This window comes from Equus caballus, chromosome 15 (genome assembly GCF_041296265.1).
Source record: "Equus caballus isolate H_3958 breed thoroughbred chromosome 15, TB-T2T, whole genome shotgun sequence".
Classification (NCBI taxonomy): Eukaryota; Metazoa; Chordata; class Mammalia; order Perissodactyla; family Equidae; genus Equus; species Equus caballus.
Genome location: NC_091698.1, coordinates 16,503,369 through 16,522,269, shown reverse-complemented (window position 1 = coordinate 16,522,269; position 18,901 = coordinate 16,503,369). Strand labels below are relative to the sequence as shown.

General features: G+C 35.8%; 1 protein-coding gene across 15 annotated transcripts in view; it reads left to right on the top strand.

Annotated features, from left to right (window-relative positions):
- The window catches only part of LIMS1 (LIM zinc finger domain containing 1), a 158,556-nt gene extending 153,991 nt beyond the window's left edge, over positions 1-4,565 (top strand). For all 15 annotated transcript variants that reach the window (XM_070235017.1, XM_070235015.1, XM_023618458.2 and 12 more), the window contains one exon: positions 1,841-4,565. In XM_070235017.1, the coding sequence (XP_070091118.1) occupies positions 1,841-1,955 (115 nt within the window). In that variant the 3' untranslated portion in view covers positions 1,956-4,565. The remainder of the gene's footprint in view (positions 1-1,840) is intronic.
- Positions 4,566-18,901: the final 14,336 nt, after the last annotated feature.

The window sequence follows — 18,901 nt, the reverse complement described above, 5'->3', positions numbered from 1 at the left end:
ACTTAATACAGGCTTGTACTTTACTTATTTCCCTTAATCTATAGACTCCTTCATCTCTTTTCTTGAAACACAATATGGTATAGATTTCTTTCTTTTTTTTTAATGGATTCCAAGGGGAGAATTCCAGTCTCTTAATAGATACTGGGAAAAGTTTTAAAGTATTTTTCTCTGATAATTGCAGCTTTTAAAATCCTGGTTTTTGGTTTCTTTGCCAAAAACAGTTTACTTGATAAATTCCGGTGTTGCATGTTCTAAGTTCTATATTAAATTATATCCTTTCAGTGTGTTTCATAACTAAGTAAAGACTGTCTAGCATGCGTAGTAAGATATCAGCTGTCTTGGTGGGTAGATATGTGCTTTCATACAGTGCGCATGTGCTACTGTTTATGAATTCATTTTCTTGGTGTTTTCAAACTATTTTATTTCTGATTTTTATGGGAAATATTTCAATCTTTGAAATTCTGTTGAATTGCTGGCGTGATTGTCCTATTTTTCCTTCATGGTTACCACTGTGTTCTAAGCTCTGAACATTTTTTAGTGTTTCAGTTGTCATTTCCTTCTATAAAGAGGAATTAAAATTCAAACATAAAATTAAAACAATGGAAGGTTTGCTTAGCAGTAATATGCATCTCTGAAAGCAGCGATGATTTATTTCTTTCATTAAAAAATGCGGCAGTTTTAATAGCTTTTGTTCTAAGAAGACTTCAGGAGAAATTTTTAACTCACTAGTACTATTGAAATCAAACTGCCAATTGAAATTTAACATCATTTCAATTACTATCAGCATTAGGATCCCTGTGAAAAACAGCTAGAAAATTCTCATGTGGTGCTTTAAAATAAAAGATTTTTCATTTTAAATATGTGGTCAGGAATTAACTTTGTTATTAACGTTGTTTTTTAAAATTATATCAGCAGATTTAATCATTTGTCATAAATGACAGTGTACCACCAGACTTGTTCCACAATGCTTCCTAAATATAATTTCACAAAAAATGAACATGTTCTAAAGTTATGTATTTACTTAATTCACAATTAAGGATGCTAGATTTCAGTAATAAGCTATTGTAATTTCCAATTCTAAATGCATTACAAATAGTTAGGAGACCATCTGAAAACTTATCCTCTCCAGAACTGTTTGACAATAAATTGATAATGTGTATTGCTCTAGCTCCTAAAATGAAGAACTGAGTTCTCCATACAGCTACCATCCACAAAATGGAACCACAGTCTGGTTCATTTGTGTTCTTTAAGAGTGATTAGAAACTCTGTTCTATCTACCAACAAAAATAACCCATTATGATTTAGGAGTTTTCTTTTTAAGGTGATTTTTTTTGTTGGGGGTGGGAAGCAAACCATTTTATGCCAGGAAAGAAGAAACCTCATAGCTACCTAATTTAAAATACTAAGAAAGATTATTTTGTCTTCAGTAAAGAGAGGATCATTCAAATTACAGAAGTACAATGTTTTTGCTTTAAATAACTATTCTTTAAAATGTTCTCATGGTACTTTAAAATGTGATTGACTTTATTTACCTAAATTATATTTACATTAGACTTCCTGTATACTTGGCACTTAGTCCAGATGTAATATATATTCTGTATTACATAGGGAGATGTATAGGATCAATTTATAAGTACAATTTTTTTCAAATGATATTATTATTAAGTTTTCACATCTACCATAATGACGAGAATTGAGATTAAAATTATAGTTTTTTGCTAACATGAATATAGACGTTATCAAATAGTATCTTAATTTATTTCAATAAAATTACTTCATTTTATTTATATGTCTTTGTTGATATATTTCCGTTAATTTCTTTTTATATTATTATTTTTAGGAATAAATTTGTGGAGTTTGACATGAAGCCAGTCTGTAAGAAGTGCTATGAGAAATTTCCATTGGAGTTGAAGAAAAGACTTAAGAAACTAGCTGAGACCTTAGGAAGGAAATAACTTCCTTTATTTTATTTTTCTCTTCTATGCAAAGATAAGAGATTACCAACATTACTTGACTCCATCCACCCTATTTAAAGCTGTATCTCAAAACAGTTGAGAGTGCAGAGGACCTATATGAATGGTTTTCTTCATCTCCTTTTTCTCGTTAAAAAAGAATAAAAGTTTGTGTAATCATATTTAAAATACAAATGAAATCAAGATTTGCCTTTGTTAATAACTCTTATCAATTTGTTGAAATGTAGACTATACCTAATAGCAAAAAACACATGGGTTAAATGTTAAATTTTAATTAAGGTCCAAAAAATTAAATATAACTTTTTAAAATAAAAAGAGTCAGCTTTTATGTGACTCAGATGAAAATTATACACATTATTTTACTTTGTATTCAAAAGAAAGTTAATGCCAACTCCTGTTGGGGAGGATACAGGGAAGAAAAATTACCAACCAATAAAAACAAATCTTTCAGAATTTTAACATGTTTATCAAACTAGTAGCTATAAAATGAATATACACATTATTAAGAAGTGTATTCAGAACTACTTGATTTTTTTTGTTAAATGCAATAATTATTATGCTTAGTTTTATACTTTGTTCTCCTTGTGAACTTCTTCCTTCATACAATTACTTAACGCAGTAGTTATAGCTAGCTAATAGTATGTCTTTTTAAATTTTGTGCAAAAAAATTTATACTAGGTATTTGAAAATACAGTATACTTTACAATATTGGAAAAATGAAGTATTTTTTAATGTATTACGGCAATCATGCTTCTAATAAGTCAAAGATAGAGTCTTAGAATAGGACGTGAAACTAAATTTTATGTAGCTTGGAATATATCACTTAAAAAAAGTGAATGTATATGTATTGGTCATATTGCCTTTATAGCTGTGCTAATATCCATGCTATATCCATAATCAGACTTGCCTTGCCTTAGAAAAACACATACTTTAATCAGGAATTGTAGCTATTCCACGCAATACTAACTAAAAATAAGTGTGTTGATTGAAATTTGTAAACCCAAATTCATTTACCATAGCTATGTTTATTTCTTTTTTAATTTTTTCTCCTATTTTGAGGAAACATTGAAATTAATTTCTGTTATCTTATTAGAAGAGAATGATGTTGGTATGTGTTTCAAGGTTTTCATTTCAAATCTCATAATTAATTAGATTTCATTTACTATAAGTAGTATAAGTACTATAAATGACACTTTTAAATTGGAAAGTGAAGGTGTAAGTGTCAATTTTACGTCAAAAGTAGTGAATTATTCTACTTTATAAAAAGTTTTTTCCTGAAGTTTCTGGACCATGCTTTCCCGATAAACTTGTATGCAAAGCAAATTTTGTGAACGTTTTTTAAATGTTGCTGCTGCTATGTTATCATTTAAAAGAAAGTTGCCAAGATGGACTTCTAAGGGAAAAAATTATTGGTTTTTCCAAAAATTGCTGGAAAAAAAATCTCAGGATGCTAACCACTCTGTCATTAAAATATTTGTATGCGTGTATTTTTAAAAAGTTTGTGCATGTACTTTACAGAGTAAATTCTATTTCAGTTTTCAGATAACTTATAACCAATTACTCTATTTTTTAGTGTTCTTTTAGACTTCGAAGAATTATCAATGATTGAAAATAATCACTATATATAGTTTGAGACTGTATGTGCTCAGAAGTCTAAAACAGTCTTTGCATTTGACAGTAAGAATCAAAATCTCTTCAGTGTGCCTTTTTCAGCTAATATATGACCAGCAATGAAAATCTTAAAAGTATTTATTAAATATTATACTATGGATATAGGCAAAATAGTACAAAGTCAGCAGTATAGGGTCTTGATGCTAAATTCTTAAATACTCCTACAGCAGAAACACAGAGCAGAAAAGCAACCATTTACCTATATTCTAAATTACTTGGAAGAGACCGGGACTGAGCTCAGCTGCTTTGTTTACGTATCTTACGTAGCCAGGCTTCTCCTGTGGCCAGAGGTCCCACTGTTGTCTTTGTAACTCATCTCTTTAAAAATGAATTACTATTTCCTGGAAGTTCAACTTGTTAAGCCTCTACTACTTTAGGGTGTTTTATAGCTACATATAGTACTTTCTTCCTTGCTAGGGTACCATTGGAGCCCTGACATGTGGGAAAGGAGGAAGAAGTGGAAATGTAGGTGGGACCGAAGACAAACTTGGATTAGTCGATAATACTTTTCATGGGACTTTCCCTGGCTGTGGAAAACTCAGGCTACTGAGTATCTCAAAGTCCACAAGGCAATTTGAAATAATTAATTGTTCTCACCAAATGTCAAAGTGCTCTTCTTCTTACCAAGCCTAATATAATTGAGAAAAATGGCTCAGTACAAGTCAAACATTCTTTGGGTCATGTTCAGAAGCCTTATTAACATTGTACCTGAAATGATGGGTCATTTTGTCTCATTTATTCGCCAAAATGGCCATTTCTAAGTTAAGGAAATTTTGAGGTAGGCTTACAGCATTCTTGTTGTATTTCATTATAGATTGTAAGCTCAATGGCAGGGACACTATATGATAATTATGTTTTTATATAGCAACCACTGCAGTATACTCTTGGTGCTTAATAAATGTTCATAATTATTAACAATAACTTACTGTGCATTGTTTATTTTGAATGGCTTTGAGACATAGAACTGAGAAGATAGGACTAGTGCTTAAGACAGCCATTTTGGAAGCAACCTAAGTGTCCATCAATGGATGCATGGATAAAGAAAATGTGGTATATGTGTGTGTGTGTATATGTGTGTATATATATACATAGACACGCCATATTTTATTTCATATATATGTGTACACACACACACACATATACACATACATACACGCAATGGAATACTATTCAGCCATAAAAAAGGAAATCTTCCCATTTGCAACAACATGGGTGGACTTTGAGGGCGTTATGCTAAAGGAAGTAAGTCACACAGAGAAATACAAATACTGTATGATCTCACTTATATGTGGAATCTAAAACACAAAAAAACAAGCTCATAGATACAGAGAACAGATGGGTGTTTGCCAGAGGCAGGGTGTGTGGGTAAAGGGGACCAAAAGGTACAAACTTTCAGTTATAAAATAAATAAGTCACGGGGATATAGTAGACAGCATGGAGACTAGAGTTAGTGATACTGTATTGCATATTTGAAAGTTGCTAAGATAGTAGATCTTAAAAGTTCTTATCACAAGAAAAAAATTTTTTCGTACTTTTTTGGTGATGGATGTTAACTAAACTCATTGTGATCATTTTACAATATATACAGATAATTGAATCATGTACCTCTGAAACTAATATAATGTTATGTGTCAGTTATACCTCAATTTTTAAAAATCCACGTTGGGGGGAAAAAGCCATTTTAAACTTTTACTATATGTAGTTTTTTTTGGAACATAATTTAAGTAGTATTATATCTAAATCCATGTAAAAATATCTTATTAAATATTCTCTATATAAAATTCACAAGGCAGTTTCCACAAATACTATCTTATTTAATCCTTGCAACCATATGGGTTACTTAAAATTCCCACTTTACAGCAGAGGAATTGCATAGTACTGTTAAATAGGTCCTTGAAGTTGCACAACTTAAAAGTGGCATATCCAGGGCCGGCCCCGTGGCCGAGTGGTTAAGTTCGTGCACTCCACTGCGGCGGCCCAGGGTTTCAGTGGTTTGGATCCTGGGCGCAGACATGGCACCACTTGTTAGGCCACGTTAAGGTGACGTCCCACATGCCACAACTAGAAGGACCTGGAACTAAGCTGTACAACTATGTACCCGGGGGGATTTGGAGAGAGAAAGCAGAAAAAAAAAAAAAAAAGATTGGCAACAGTTGTTAGCTCAGGTGCCAATCTTTAAAAAAAAAAAGTGGCACATCCAGAATCTGAACCCAAGTAGTTCCTGTGATTCCAAGTTTATAAATGTTTCTCCTCTGTTACTTGTGGGGGAGGGGTGTGTGTAAGATATATATGTGTGTGTATGCATGAGTGTGAGAGAAAATTCAAATATTCTTGAATGTATAATGGAAGCATTCATATATATGAAGAAAAGAAAATGAGAAAAGGATCTGGTTACTATGTATAAGCCAAATCTTAGAACCATATAGAATGGTGGTGGATTCTTCCCATTATTCACCATAAATTCTGATATTTCTCAGTTCTTAACAAAGGAGATACGTATCTTACTTACTACATCATTCAGCAAACCCTGAGGCACTGTGTGAGGTGTGTTGGGAAGGTGATGCTCACTCCCAGGGCTGTCAGGGGGCGTTTCTCTTCCAGTGCTCCATCCTTCCTTGGCTCTTCATCCTCCTCAAATATGGACATTCCCGGGGCTCTGATCTGAATCTGGTACTCCTTTTTCTTTCCTGGCAGTTGCATAGCTTTGGTTTCCTCCTGCCCAAGTAGGAGAGACAGGTAATTACAACACAGTGTGAGAAGTATTGTGATGGGGTGGGCATAGGGTTTTTCAAGGTCACAACAGCAGCACCCTCAGCGGAGGAGGAGGGAAGGCTTCCTAGGAGCCTTGAAAGCATCTTGAAAGGAGGATACAACTTAGCCAGGCAGGGGAGGAGGCCAGGAGATGGGCGGCCCAGGCCCTCTTCCATTTCCTGTTTCTCCATTTATCCATTTCCTGTAGTGGCATCACCATCTATCTAGACTTCCAGACTAATATCAAGTTGTCTTCTATTCTTCCCTCCCTACAACCTCCACCTCTCTCCACATCTAAGTACTCCAAAATCCATCCCTTCAACTGTAGAAAGGTCCCAGAAAGCTCTCTTCTCCTGATTTACAGCCCCTGCCTGCCTCTATGCTATCCTCACTCTGCTCTGACTTCCAAGCAACCATCAATCAACTCTCCCTTGCTTATTAACCTCCATTTGGCTTACTGAAACAAGCAGGATAAAGTCCCAACTCTCTTATAGCATCAAGGACTTTCATAGGCGGGTCCCAACCTATTATTAAGTGTATTTTTCTCCCAATGGCCAGTGCCCTTTCCACATAGAATTTATTGTCTTTCCCAGATCTTGACCAGCCCTCCTGTAATAAAGGTAGTCTTCTCACTTTTGAGACTCAGCTCAAATTTCACCCCATTTTTCAAATCTTTCTTGTCTCCTTCAAGCAAAACTAGTCCCTCTTCTTTTCTCCCCTAGTTCTGTGTTCACATTCTCTGTTTCAGTAGCTGTGATGTGCACTACCACATGTATTGGTTTATGTTCCCACCAGAAGGTTGGCTCCTGGAGGGAAGGACTGGTGTTTTTATCTTTGTATCCTCCATGCCATGCCCAGTGCCCAGCAGGAGCTCAGTGATTACTGCATGGCTGACGGAATACTTGGGCAGTGTAGATTATACCTTTACCAGTTTCAAGTATTCCACAAAGCTATTAGAATTTTTAAAGCTAAGAACCAGCACAAAGACCACAGCCAGGGTTTTCTTTCTAAAAATGCAAATGTCATCCCTTCCTTGCTTAAAAATTCTACTTACGGGGCCAGCCCTGTGGCCGAGTGGTTAAAGTTCTGGGCGCTCCACTTCAGCGACCTGGGGTTTGCAGATTCAGATCCTGGGTACAGACCTGCTCCACTCATCAGCCATGCCATGGAGGCATCCCACAGACGAAACAGAGGAAGACTGGCACAGATGTTAGTTCAGGGCTAATCTTACTCAAGCAAACAAAGAGGAGGATTGGCAATGGATGTTAGGGCAAATCTTCCTCACACACACACCAAAAAGACTACTTGGGAAATGCTTACAATAAATGTTAAAAGCAGGATCCAAAATCTTATAAACAGGATCATCATAAATATATGCAAAAAGGCATTTTAGAAAGACATGGGAAATATATCAAAATGTTAGGAAAATGGTTTTAAAATATTTTTGGAGTTTTTTGGAGGGGAGAGAAGGGCTCTCTTCAGGTAGTATTTTTCAGTTTGCCAAAAAAATGTTATGCTACGGTACTGGGCAATGCTAACTTTCTCTTTTGAACATGTTCCATTAAATGGGTTAAACGTGTATTCTACAGTATTGTTTACATCTGGCTTTTTTGTTTGTTTTTTGGCAAATTTTCCTCCACTTATGGAGCAATGGTGAGCTAAAGGCAGCATCTATATAAATTATCAAAAATTCTAACTTAGGAGGCCGGCCCCATGGCATAGCGGTGAAGTTCGGCGCGCTCTACTTCGACAGCCTGGGTTCGCAGGTTCAGGTCTAGGTTGCGGACCTGCACCACTCGTCAGCCATGCTGTGGTGGTGACCCACATATAAAATAGAGGAAGACTGGCACAGATGTCAGCTCAGCAAAAGTCTTCCTCAGGGGAAAATAAATTCTAGCTTGGTAGAATTGAAAATAAAGCTTTGTTTTTGGTGTGCTCCAAAAACTGTGCTGTGATTGCCCAAACCTTAAAACCTTACTTGGTGGATCATGAATTCAGTGCCTCAGATACACACCCCTCCTCACTTTCTAGAATTCCCAGTGAACACTGGGCAGCAAAAGGGAGCTGGCTACTGTGTCCTGACCTGCCTCCCCTGAGACACCACTTCTCCACTGGGAGATCCCAATGTTTTAGAAAGAGAAAATGTGGTTTCTCCTCACCTAAAACCTTGGGATTTCCTGCTTTACTGTCTAATCTTGCTGTCATATTAGAAGTTTTGATGCCACAAGATCAAGTAGGAGACTCTCCACTTACTGACTGTCACTATTCAGTGCAAGGGCAAGTGGCTGCTTAAACCTAGAATTGTACCAGGCAGGTGATTGTTTCATGTTCACTACTTTCCAGTAGAAACTGGAAGATGTAAAACATATTTATGCAGTCCAAGAAGAGGATCCTAATCCTAAAAATATTAGAGACAAGCATCATGAAAGGCACAGCTTATTAAAAGGATATTCCTTTCCCACACATCTTTAGCATCATATCACATCAGACCCCATAAGAGGGATTATATTGGGGCAAAGGCATCAATATTTTAAAAATTACTCATACTGCTTTCCAGTTAATAATCCCCCCTAAACCACAGGTTTAATCAGGAGGTATTGTTCTTGAACATTATCCTCTATTTTTGAAATTTTACATGGCTATTTCCCTCTCTCAAGTTGTAAATGCCTTTAGAGGACAGCTGGGTCTTCTAATTTTGTGTATGTGTAATGAGTCCTAAATTATTCGGAACCAAGCTTTCTGGCAACAACTTCTACCAGAACAGAGGCAAAAATTAGGAAATAAAGGCCTTAAAAAGACCAACTAAAATTCATGTACTAAAGTTCATATTGTTACTTTGGTAAAATCCCTTAGGCCCTTGCTTGTCACCTGCTTAGTCTATACACAATTCCAACAAGCTTAAGGAGTTTCCTCTACCAGACAGAAGGCAGCAGATTAGAAGTGGGGAGAGGATAGATGACAGGTAAACAAATTCAAGAAACCATTTATTTGCACGTCAGCTTTGGTCAGCCATTGTGCTAGAGGATAGTAAAACAGCAATAAACACTCAGTCCTCGGAAAGCTCACCGGGGCCATGAAAAAATGCTTCAGAATGTGGTGTGATGAAAAACCAACATTAGAAATACGAGTAAGACACAGAGCTTGCTTAGAGGAGAGAATGGGTAATTCTAAGGAGTCTAGAAAGATTTCCCAAAGGGAAAGACACTGAAGGAGACTTCCAGAGGGAGAAAGGGGAAATGGGCTTTCTAGGCAAAGAGAACAGCCTGTAAAGAGAGTCTGGTGAGAATTTCCATTTAGCTGGACCCCAGGAGCCAAAACTCTGAAAGAGGGACTCTTCTTCAAATGGCAGAGCCGTGGTCCCACGCGGGCGAAACCAACCATTGTTGCTTTTGCTCCAACTCTGTCCTGCTGCTTGGCCCCAGATGTAGAAGTACATGGCAGAGCTGGGGAACTAAAGCCTCATTTTTCTGCCTGAGAGACTAAACCAAGAAGCCACAGGAAATGAAGGAACAGGGAAATTGCTGGGAGAGTTGCTCAGGGAAGTGACCCCATAAAGTTGTTTATGAACTCCAGTGCTCCTTCCTGAGCTGCTCCTCTGTGGATCTGGACTCAGTTCGGAGAGCTGAACTGATAGACCACTGCCCGTGGCTCAACTGGCCACTAGGTGTCAACACAACTGAGACAGAGCTGAATAACCCTGTCAACACTTTGAAAACACAACTGACTTTGGAAGCCCAGACCGCTGAAGAGGAGTTGGAACTTGTGGTTTGCACCTGACCAGGTAGATTGTCTGGCTTAAAAATATCTACATTCTCCAGAGGATTTAATTTAGTTCAATTCAGTGATTTTTTTTTTAAGATTTTTTTTTTTAAGATTTTATTTTATTCCTTTTTCTCCCCAAAGCCCCCCAGTACATAGTTGTATATTCTTCGTTGTGGGTCCTTCTAGTTGTGGCATGTGGGACGCTGCCTCAGCGTGGTTTGATGAGCAGTGCCATGTCCGCACCCAGGATTCGAACCAACGAAACACTGGGCCGCCTGCAGCGGAGCGCGCGAACTTAACCACTCGGCCACAGGGCCAGCCCCTCAATTCAGCGATTTTTTAAGGATACTCACAAGGTTGTGCAGCCATCCCCAGGATTTAATTACAGGACATTTCCATCATCCCAAGAAACTCCATACACGTTAGCAGTCACTCTCAATTTCCCCCTCTTCCCATCCCCTGGCAACTACTAGTCTACCTTCTGTTTCTACGAATTTGCCTATTCTGGACATTTCATATAAATGAAATTACATAATATGTAGTCTTTGTGACTGGCTTTTTTCACTTAGCAAAATGTTTTCAAGGTTCATCCACATTGTAGCATGCATCAGTAGTTCATTCCTTTTTCACCAAATAATATTCTATTATATGGATATGCTACATTTTGTTTATAAACTTACAATTGATGGACATTTGGGTTGTTTCCACCCTTGGCTATTATGAGTAATGCTGCTACAAACACTTGTGTACAAGTTTTTGTGTGGACATATATTTTCATCCAATTCATGAACACAGGATGTCTTTCCATTTATTTAGATCTTCTTTAATTCCTTTCAAAAATATTGGTAGTTTTCAATCTACAAATCTTACACTTCTTTGGTTAAATTTATTCATAAGTATTTTATCCTTTTTGATGCTATTCTAAATGGAATTGTTTTCTTAATTTCATTTCAGATTGTTCATTGCTACTCTAGAGAAGACACTGACTTTGATTGACCTTGTATCATGCAACCTCGCTGAACTCATTTATTAGCTCTAATAGATTTTCTTTGGGGATTCTTTTGGGTTTTCTATATATAAGATCATGTCATCTGTGAATAGACATATTTTTCTTTCTTCCATTCCTCTATGGATGCCTTTTATTTGTTTTTCTTGCCAAATTGCCCTAACTAGAACCTCCAGTACAATGTTGAATAGAAACAGTGAAAGAAGACATCCTTGTCCTGGTCCTCATCTTAAGGGGAAGGTTTCAGTCTTTTGCTATTAAGTATGATGTTAGCTGTGGGGTTTTTGTAGATACTTTTTACCACATGAAGAAATTCGCTTCTACTCATAGTTTGTTAAGTATTTCTATCATGAAAGGGGATTCAGGTATGTTAAATGCTGTTTTTTAATCTATTGAGATGATCATGTGGTTTTCTCCTTTAATTCAACTATTATTTTGTAATACGTAGATTGATTTTTGTATGTGAACCAACTCTGCATTCCTGGGATAAATCCCACTTGATCATGGTGTGTAATCCATTTTATATGGTGCTAGATTTGGTTTGCTAGCATTGTGCTGAGGATTTCTGCATGCATATTCGTAAAGGATATTGGCCTGTAGTTTTCTTCTGTTGTCTTTTTTGGCTTTGGAATCAGAGTAATACTTTTGTCATAAATTGAATTAGGAAGTATTCTATCTTCTTCTAATTTTATGAACAGTTTGAAAACGACTGGCATTCATTCTTCTTTAAAAGTTAGGTAGAGAGCCAGCCCTGATGGCCTAGTGGTTAATGTTTGGTGCTCTTATCACTTCAGTGGCCCAGGTTCATTTCCCAGTCATGGAACCACACCACTCATCTGTCAGTTGCCATGCTGTGGTGGTAGCTCACATAGAAGAACTAGAAGGACTTACAACTAGGATATATAACCATGCACTGGGGCTCTGGGGAGGGGAAAAAGAAAAAGGAGGAAGACTGGCAACAGATGTAAGCTCAGGGCGAATCTTTCCCTTAAAAAAAAAAAGTTAGGTAGAATTAACCAGTGAAGTCATTTGGTTCTGGGCTTTTGATTGTTGGATGTCTTTTGATTACCAGCTCAATCTCTGTTATAGGTCTATTCAAATTTTCTATTTCTTCTTGAGTCACTTTTGGTAAGTTTTTCTTTCTCTAGGAATTTGTCCATTTCATCTAAGCTATCTAATTCATAGGCATATGATTGTTCATAGTATTCGCTTACAATCCTTTTTATTTCTGTCAGTACTGATATCCCTCCTTTCATTCCTGATTTTAGTAATTTGTGTCTGCATTTTTCCTGGTCAATCTAACTGAAAGTTTATCAGTTTTTAAAATGGCTTCAAAGAACCAATTTTTGGTTTTGTTGATTTTCTCTATTGTTTTCTTTTAAATAATTAAAAAAATTTTAATTGTGGTAAAAAATACATAAGGTACAATTTACCATTTTAGGGGCCAGCCGGTGGCGCAGCGGTTAAGTTCACACATTCTACTTCGGTGGCCTGGGGTTTGCTGGTTCAGATCCCGGGTACGGACATGGCACCATTTGGCAAGCCATGCTGTGGCAGGTGTCCCACATATAAAACAGAGGAAGATGGGCACAGATGTTAGCTCAGGGCCAGTCTTCCTCAGCAAAAAGAGGAGGATTGGCAGCAGTTAGCTCAGGGCTAATCTTCCTAAAAAAAAAATTTACTATTTTAAACATTTTTAAGTGTACCGTTCCGTAGTGTTAAGTATATTTGCTTTGTTGTTGAACAGATCTCCAGAACTTGTTCATTTTGCAAAACTGAAACTCTATATACATTAAACAACTCTCCATTTCCCTCTCCCCTCACCACTGGAGACTGCCATTTAACTTTCTGTTTCTATTAATTTGATTTATTTAGATACTTCATAGAACTAGGATCATACAGTATTTGTCTTTTGGCCACTGGCTTATTTCCCTTAGCACACTGTCCTCAAGTTTCATCCATGGTGTAGCATGTGACAGGATTTCCTCCCTTTTTCGGGGTGAAGAATATTCCTTTGGATTTTCTATTGTATAACCACATTTTGTTTGTCCATTCACCTGTCGATGGACATATGGGTTGCTTCTACCACTTGGCTATTGTGAATAATGCCATTAGGAATATGTGTGCAAATATAAATCCAAGAGCCCGCTTTCAATTCTTTTGTATATAGACATAGAATTGGGATTGCTGGATCATATGGTAACTTTATTTTTAATTTTTTGAGAAACCATCATACTGTTTTTCAAGGTGGTTGTGCTATTTTACACTCCCACCAACAGCGTGCAAGGGTTCCAATTGCTCCACATCCTCACAATACTTGTCATTGTCTGTTATTTTGATAGTTGCCATCCTAATGAGTATAAAAAGATATCTTTTTGTGATTTTGATTTGCATTTCTCTATGACTAGTTATGCTTAGCATTTTCATATGTTTGTTGGCCATTTGTATATCATCTTTGGAGAAAGGCCTATCTAAGTTCTTTGCCCATTTTTAACTGGATTTTTGTTGTTGTTAAGTTCTCTATTGTTTTTGTCTCTGTTTCACTAATTTCAGTTCTAATGTTTATTATTTCCTTCCTTCTGCTTGATTTACATTTAGTTTGCTCTTCTTTTCCATGTCTTAAGGCAGAAGTTTAGGTTACTCATTTGAGATCTTCTTTTTAAATATAGGCCTTTACCAATATAAATTTCCCTCTAAGTATTACTTTCGCTGCATCCCATAGTTTTGTTATGTTGTATCTTCATTTTCATTCATCTCAAGGTATTTTCTAATCTCTCTTGTGATTTCTTCTTTGACTCATTGGTTATTTAGAATTATGTAGTTTAATTTGTACATCTTTGTGAATTTCTCAAATTTCTTTCTGTAATTGATTTCTAATTTCATTTCATTACTTTGGGAAAACATACTTCGTACAATTTCAATTCTTTTAAGTTTACTGAGTTTTGTTATATGCCCTAGCGTATGGTCTATGCTAGAGAATGTTCCATGTGCACTTGAGAGGAACACATATTTTGTCATTATTGAATGGAGTTTGCTATAGATGTCTTTTAGGTCTAGTTTGTTTATAGTATTGTTAAAGTCTTCTATTTGTGATCTCTGTCTAATGGGTCTGTTCTTTATTGTTCTTTAAAACATATTTGATGATTGAAAGAAAAAATTATAACATTGTTCAGTGGAGTTTACAATGCATATAAATGTAATATAAGACATCTATAACATAAAGGAGGGAAGATAAAGATATCTATATGTCATAAGCTTTCTACATTCTACTTTAAATGGTAAAGTATTCTTTCTAAGTAGTCTGTGAATAATTAAGTATATTATCATCCTTAGAGCCAGTATACAAAAAACTATGCAAAGACATATATTCAAAGACAATAGATAAATTAAAACAGAGTGAGAATATTATTATTCAAATAACCAAAAAGAAGGCAGAAAAGAGTAAAGAATAAAAAGTGGAACAAACAGAAACCAAATAATAAAATGGAAGACATAAGTCCAAACATATCAATATTCACATTAAATATAAATAGACTAAACATAACAATTAAAAGACAGACATTGTCAGAGTGGATAAAATAATACCAACTATGTGCTATACAAGAAACTAGTTTTAAATATAATGATATATGAAAGTTAAAAGTAAAGGGATGGAAAAAGAAATACCATAGAAACATTAATCAAAAGAGCTGGAGTAGCTATGTTAGTATCAGACAAAGCAGATTTCAGAGCAAAGAAAATCATCAGAGATAAAGAAGAACATTATATAATGATAAAAGGGTCAGTTCACCTAGAAGACACAACAATCCTAAATGAGTTTGCATAACACCAAAGCTTCAAAATTCATGAAGCAAAAACTGACAGAACTGAAGGGAGTGATAGCAAATCCAAAATTATAGATGGAGACTTCAATACTCCTCTCTCAATAACTGATATAACTAGTAGATAGAAAATCAGTAAAGATACAAGAGAACTGAACAGGATCACCCACCAACTCGATCTAATTGACATGTGTAGAACACTCTACCCACCGAGAGCAGAATACACATTCTTTTCAAGTGGACACGGAAAATTCAAGAGAGACTGTATCTTGGGTCATAAAACAAACCTTAACAACTTTAAAGCAATTGAAATCATGCATAGTGTGTCTTCTGACCATAATGGAAGTAGACCAGGAATCAATAAGACAAACATAACAGGAAAATCTCTAAACACTCGGAAATCAGACAACAGACTTCTAAATAATTAATGGATCAAACAGAAAATCTCAAGGGAAATTGGAAAATAGCAATATGCCTCATGAACTTAGATGTAAAAATCCTCAATAAACATTAGCAAATTGAATCAAATAGTATATAAAATGTTAATATATATTCAACCATAAAAAGCCATGAAATTCTGAAAATGCTATACCATGCATGAACTTTGATAACATTATGCTAAGTCAAATAAGTCAGACACAAAAGGAAAACACTGTGTGATTCCAATTACATGAGGTGCCTAGAATAGGCAAATTCATAGAGACATAAAGCAGAGTAGAGGTTATCAGGGGCCGGGGGAGGGGTGAATGGGAGTTATTGCTTAATGGGTACAAAGTTTCTGTTTGGGATGATAAAAAGCTTTTGGAAATGGATAGAGGTAGTGGTTGCAGAACATTGTGAATATACTTAATGCCATTGAATTGTACACTTAAAAACAGTTAAGATGGTAATTTTTATGTTACATCTATTTTACCACAATAAACAAACAAACAAACAGCAAAACACATCACAACTACGTGGGGTTTATCCTGGGAATTCAAGGATGATCTAATATTCTGAAATCAATCAATGTAATCCTAATAACAGCTTAAAGAAGAAAAATTCCATGATCATATCAACGGATGCATAAAAAGCATTTGACATAATTCAGTCTATTCATAATAAAAACTGCCAACAAACTAAGAATAGGAGGAAATTTCCTTAACCTGATAAAAGCATCTACAAAAAACCTACAGCTAACATTGTACTTAATGGTGAAAGTCTGTCCCCTTAAGGTCAGAAACAAGAGAAGAATGTCCTCTCTCACCAGTCTTATTCAATATCATACTAAAAGTCCTAGACCATGAAATAAGGCAAGATTAAAAAAAAAGATATACAGATTGAATACACAATTGTCTATGTGTAAAATCCCAAGTAACGTACAAAATATCTCCAAAACTAATAGATGAGTTTAACAGTGTCACAGGATACAAGGTCAACAAGCAAAAATCAACGGTATTTCTCTATCCTAGCAATGTACTATTGGAAGCCAAAAGCTATAAAATAATACTATTTACATTAGCTCTATCAAAAATGAAATAGCTATAAACTAACAAAACATGTATAGGTTGTATATGCTTAAAACCACAAAATCCTGATGAAAACAAAGAAGACCTGAATAAATGGTCCAGGCCCATGCCCATGGAGTAGAAGACATGGTAAAGATGGCAATTCTACCTGTAATGATCTATAGATTAAACATATTCACAATTAAGTTCCTGGCAGAATTTTTTGTAGAAATAGAAAATTTGATTATAGAATGTATGTGGAAAGTCAAAGGAACTAGAATATGATAACAATATTGACAAAGAAGTGTAAAGTTGGAGGAATCACACTACTCTATTTTAAGACACATAAAGCTACAATAATCAAGACGGTGAGGTATCTGCAAAAAGACAGATGTATATAAATCAACAAAACAAAATGGAGGGTCCAGATAGAGAACTATGCTAATGTGGTTATCTGATTTCTACACAGGGGCAATAGTAATTTAATGGAGAAAGGATAGTGCCGGAACAGCTGGACATCTACCTCCAAAAAAAAAAAAAAGGCTCTTGACATAAACCTTCCACTTAGCTCAAAAAATAACTCAAAAGTGGATCATTCATCTAAATATAAATTGTAAAACATAGGAGAAAACATTTGTGACTGGGGGTTAGGCAAAGAGTTTTTAGACACAACATCAAAAGCATGATTTATAAAACAGAAAAAAATTGATAAGCTGAATTTTATCAAAATCAAAAACATCTGCTCTGTAGAAGACACTGGCGAATGAAATAAACTATAGACTTGGAGAAAACTGTTTGCCAATTACATATCTGATAGAGGACTTGCAATCAGAATACATATAATCCTCTCAAAACTCAACAGTAAGACAACAAACAAGCTGATCAAAATACAGACAACTTACCAAATGAGATATATAGATGGCAAATATGCCTATGAAAAAACATTCAACAAAATTACCTATTAAGAGCTAAAATAAAATCATGATGAGATCTACTACACACTTTTTAGAATGGCTTAAATATAAACATACTGACAGGGGCCGGCCCTGTGGCCGAGTGGTTAAGTTAGCGTGCTCTGCTTCAGCGGCCCAGGGTTTCACAAGTTCGAATCCTGAGTGCGGACATGGCACTGCTCATCAGGCCACGCTGAGGTAGCGTCCCACATGCCACAACCAGAAGGACCCACAACTAAAAATGCACAACTATGTACTGTGGGGCATTGGGGAGAAAAAGGAAAATAAAATCTTTAAAAAAAAATACTGATAGTACCAAGTGATGACAAGGATGCAGAGCAACTGGATCTCTTATATATTTCTGATACTGGATCTCATATATTTCTGATGGGAATGCAAAAACGATACAGCCACTCTGAAAAACAGTTTGGCAGTTTCTTATAAAGTTAAACATAACACCACCATAGGACCCAACAATCCCACTCCTGACTCTTTACTTTAGAGCAGGTGTAAGCAAAGTTTTCCTTAAAGGGCTGGATAATAAATATTTTAGGCTTATAGGACACAAGTCTCTGTTACAATGACTCAACTTTATTATTGCAGTGCAAAAGTAGCCATAAGACAATATGTAAACAAATGAGCATGGCTGTGTTGCAATCAAATTTTATTTGCAAAAACAGGCAGGCAGGCAGGCTACAGGCCATAGTTTGCCAACCATTGCCCTGGAGAAATGAAAACTTGCGTTCACTGAAAAACGTGTACAAATGTTTATAGCAGCTCTAATCATAATCACAAAAAACTGGTAACAACCCCAATGCCCTACAACTGGTAAATGAATAAAACTGTGGTATGTTCATACCATGGAATATTGCTCAGCAATGAAAAATAATAAACTATTGATATATGAAAAAATTTAGATAAATTTCAAAGGCATTACGCTGAGTGAAAGAAGCCAGCATCAAAAGGTTGCATACTGTATGATCCCATTCGTATGATATTCTGGAAAAGATAAAACTATAGTGTGGAGAAGTGCTAGCAGTAAGGGGTGAGTGGAGGGGATGACTCTAAAGTAATAATGTGATGAGATTTTTGGGATGATGGAATTATTATGTATTCTGATTGTGGTAGTGATTACATGAATCTATACATGTCTTAAAATTCATAAATCTATACACCTGCCCAAAAGGGCGATTTTTCTATATGATTATTTACTGAAAATACCAACATCAGTTCTCCTTATTAAAAAGAAAGTAGAGCCAGCCCTGATGGCCTAGCGGTTAAAGTTCTGCGCACTCTGCTTCAGCGGCCCAGGTTCGGTTCCTGGGTGGAGAACCACGCCACTTGTCTGTCAGTAGCCATGCTGTGAAAGTGGCTCATACAAGAAGAACCAGAAGAACTTACAACTATACACAACCATGTACTGAGGCTTTGGGGGGAAAAAAGGAAGAAAAAAGGAGAAAGCTTGGTGACAGGTATT